This window comes from Panthera uncia, chromosome D1, assembly GCF_023721935.1.
Source record: "Panthera uncia isolate 11264 chromosome D1, Puncia_PCG_1.0, whole genome shotgun sequence".
Lineage (NCBI taxonomy): Eukaryota > Metazoa > Chordata > Mammalia > Carnivora > Felidae > Panthera > Panthera uncia.
The window spans coordinates 51,925,466-51,929,613 of NC_064808.1; the positions used below are offsets into that span (position 1 = coordinate 51,925,466).

Below are 4,148 nucleotides of genomic sequence, written 5' to 3' on the forward strand. Positions count from 1 at the left end.
AAAATTCAAATTTCAAATTAAAAATGTTGAGAAATCCCACAATAAAAATATAGGTAAAAATTTAGTTTTATTGGCCAGGATTTGCAAACATAATTTCTCTGAATCCTTCACACAAATAATGCCAATAATATCACCTAGAACTAGAGAACACTGAGAGGTAGCATATGGAACAAGAATTCCCATGTTTAAAACACACACACACACACACACACACGTACTCACTTGGCTAATACTGGACTTGGAACATCACTAAAACCTCCTGCTTTCCTTAAGAGGGAAACTCCTCCATGAAGTGGCAAAAGACACAGAGACAGTACTTTTTGAAAAAGAGTTGTTTGAAAAGAAGTATCAATAAGCCAGATTTTATAAGTATTCATCCATCAAGTAAACGGTACAATTTAAAACCAAAAGACTACCAACTCTTTGCAATTCTATTCCTGGTAGAAAATAGCCAGTTTTCTTACATGATTATGGTATTCACAGGATCAATTTCACATCTTCTGACATTAACATGGTAGAGGCAAGAGTAACCCATGCTTTTTGATAGGGAGTCCAGCCATATGGGAAGTGTTTGAGCATCTATTATTTTGGGGACCAGCACTAGTAAGGGTGATGAACTATTTTTGTTTAAATTAGGATATGAAGGAATTTATGGGTGTTTTTATTATTTGTGTGGTATTTCCTTTTTGGAGGGTTGGTTTTGCTTTAAAATGATGCCAAGTGTGGAATGCAATATGTTCGATCATAATGGAAACAGAACAAAGAGTTCGTTTTCTTCCACATGAGGAATCTGAATGATTTCCAAACAATGGAAAATGATAAAACACTTTTACTCATGTGTTAGACATGGGCCTAACTTTCCATTTCTGGGTTTGAGAAGGAGGGTGGCAGGACTCCCCTAAGATAGGCCAGTGTAACTTTCAAATGTTCTCTTTATGTTCTGAACATAGAGAATTAGTGCTGCTCCCTTCTTAAATAGATTATTTACAAGAATTATGGTTTTTTCTTGGAAAATACCTTCAGCATCTGTTCTCTAATCTGTTTAGTTCTGACACCATAGATTACAGGGTTGAGAGCCGGTGGAATGACTACATAGAAATTAGCCAGAAGGATGTGAACATAACGTGGTATATTCCGGCCAAACCTGTGGGTCATAAATGAAAAAAACGCAGGGGTGTAGAAAGCCAACATGACACACACGTGAGAGCCACAGGTGCTGAGCGCTTTGAGCCGAGCATCATGGGAAGGCAGTCGAAAGACAGCATGAAGGATCTGGGCATAAGAAATGACAATGGCTATGATGTCAAACACCAGGTTAGAGATGGCATATAAGCCATAGATGGTGTTGATCCTGATGCTGGCACAGGACAGGCGGGCAATGCCCATGTGCTCACAATAAGTGTGAGGGATAAGTTGGTGCCCACAAAATGGTAACCGTAGGATGAGTGGAACAAAGGGTATGGCAAAAGACAAAGGCCTCAGTAGAATTATCAATGCAATGATGAATACCACCTTGTTTGTCAGCACCAGTGTGTACCGAAGAGGGTTATAGATGGCCACATAGCGATCATAGGCCATGGCCACGAGCACAGCCGACTCCATGCCAGTGAATAGATGGATGAAGAGCATCTGGATGAGACATCCCTCAAAGGAGATTTCTCTCAGGCTGAACCAGAAGATTCCAAGCATCTTGGGGATCGTGGATGTGGACAGGCCCAGGTCGATAGATGACAGAATGGCCAGGAAGTAGAACATGGGCTGGTGGAGGGTGCTCTCAGTCTCAATCACAGAAAGGATGCTGATATTCCCAAGAACAGCTATCAGGTACACAGCAAAGAAAGGGAGACCCATCCAGATATGCATGTGTTCCAGCCCAGGGATCCCCAGAAGGAAGAAAGAATATGGATGAAATAGGGTGTTATTAAGTGAGGCCATCTTTCTGGGATAAATTTATAGTGAAATATATTATAAATCAAGTACCTCTCATTCACTGAGTAGGTCTCATCCTTGCTTAGTGCACAGAGAAAGTGGGGAAACCAGTGAAACATTTATTGTATCTACCCATATCACTGCATCATATACTCAAAAGCATACAAAATTGAATGGTAAAATGAAGGCACTTGATTTCAGTGTACTTCATCATATCCATTCAATTGAATTAAATATTTTTACTCAACCAAAATTGACTGAGTATCTAGTATATATGTGTCAAGCTCTGTGCTAAGACTGATTACAAAAGATGAACTAGAAAAAAAATGAATTAAAGAAGGTTCCTTTTTTAATGAAAGTTAAAGTTTTAGTGGTTGAAACAGTTATACAAATCAACCATTTAAATTAATAAAATAATTATTAAGATAAAGGTGTTCCCCTGATACTTAGGTGCACAAAACATTTTTCTTAAATTTATTTATCATTACTTTATAGAAAAATTATTTGATTTATGACTACATATGTTATGTACAAGGTAGGGACATAACATAAACATAATGACAGCCATTATGATTCCACATGTACAACATTTCTGAGCTGAACTTATATAATGCACTCTTCAAAGGAACTGTAAATGTAGCAAACCAGAACTTTGTAAGACAAATTTGGATCTATGTAGGCTTCTCACTAAGTATCCCAAACATTTTTCATGCCATAGTCATCTTCTGATCTCTCCTTTCTTGCTGGTGCAGTATCAGGTGCCTTGAGGTTTCAAAATGAAGCCACACAGAACTTCATTTTAGGATAAACCTCTTAATCTGGGTGGGTCTGCTGAGAATGGAACATACATATTCTTCTTCGTTTCTGTCCTGATGATAGGCAAACCCTTGCCCTTTAAGTGCCCTCCTGCTGATGCCTGTTCAGAAAGAAATGCAGATTTATACATGGAAACATAAACATTTATGTTCAGGTTTATAAAATATCCATAATCATCAGGTAAAGTGAGTTAATTTATATAAACCACTCTTCGAAGCTAAATTCATCATTTCTCTTACTATATAAGTTGTCACAATATATACACCTTAATAATTTTAAGTACATTGTGATTAGGAGCTCTTGCTTGCTCTTCTATAGATAGATGATAGATGATAGATAGATAGACAGATAGATGATACATCGATCGATCTACACACACACAGAGAAGGTCTGAACTTAGAAGTGCTCAGTAGAAATAAAAATTATTAATTTAAGGAAATTACCACCATCAGGAAAGTAGATCTAATCCATACCACCAGGAGGCTATCTTGTTATTAACATGAGAAGTTTGGAAGAACTCAGAGGTCTAAGGTAAAATGTATTATTGTTATAGATCACCTTTGATGTACTCCACTCCCTTATAGATAGAATTGGACCTTTCCATTGTTCCTCTGCTCAGTGTTCTGTGAGACTCCTAAGTACTGTGCCAAGCAGGAACAGGCGACATTAGCCAGATTGACTGTATTAGAACAATACTTATGGGGATGGAAGTGTGTGTGTGTGTGTGTGTGTGTTGCAAGGGTGCATTGCAGCTTGGGTCTTGGACAAATTGCTTAAGAAATCCTAGAAACGGTTTGCTCACAGGTACAGGAACGAGACAGTTAATTAGTCAAAGGCAAGCAAATTACTAGATTGAGAAAATAGAAGAGGGATTTCAAGAAAGAGAGAAGAACTATATAGAAAACGATCCCTAATTTGAACAGGGATGACTATAGGCAAGGAATGGCATTAAAATCCAGGGGATTCGGGAAGAGGATGAAGTTGAGTCCTATAATCAGATCTCTCTTCTGTGATTGTGGTTCAGCTAATTTAGAGTTTAGTGTACGAGAAATGGTATACTGTTTAGAATCGGACACTAGGAACTGAAGCCAGGGTCTGCATGCCATGTGAATTTGGCAAAATTACTTATCTTCATTGTGTCCATGATTCTTCACCCTTAAAATGAGGCTGAAAGGCCTACATAGCAGGATTCTTGCCAAGTTTGCATGACTCAAGATGGGTCATCAAGAAAGTGTAGTTACAGTTACTGGTTAACCTGTTGATAAGAACATGATAAAGTAGAGAGTTTTTGTGGGAGTGGTTCTGACATATCTCAGGCCTTCAGGTAATCCATACATCAGGAGTCAGCAGACTAAATCCTGATCTTCACTTTATCCACCTATAAATATTTTGGTAGGGTTTCC

At 38.2% G+C, this 4,148-nt stretch overlaps 1 protein-coding gene across 1 annotated transcript; it reads right to left on the bottom strand.

Annotated features, from left to right (window-relative positions):
* Positions 1 to 993: 993 nt before the first annotated feature.
* LOC125929302 (olfactory receptor 52E1-like) lies at positions 994 to 1,935 on the bottom strand. The gene has a single exon (XM_049640348.1). The coding sequence runs from the start codon at positions 1,933 to 1,935 to the stop codon at positions 994 to 996; it is 942 nt and encodes a 313-aa protein (XP_049496305.1).
* Positions 1,936 to 4,148: the final 2,213 nt, after the last annotated feature.

Coding starts and splice junctions, on each gene's coding strand:
- LOC125929302 (XM_049640348.1), bottom strand. CDS start 1,935: ATGGCCTCACTTAATAACACCCTATTTCATCCATATTCTTTCTTCCTT.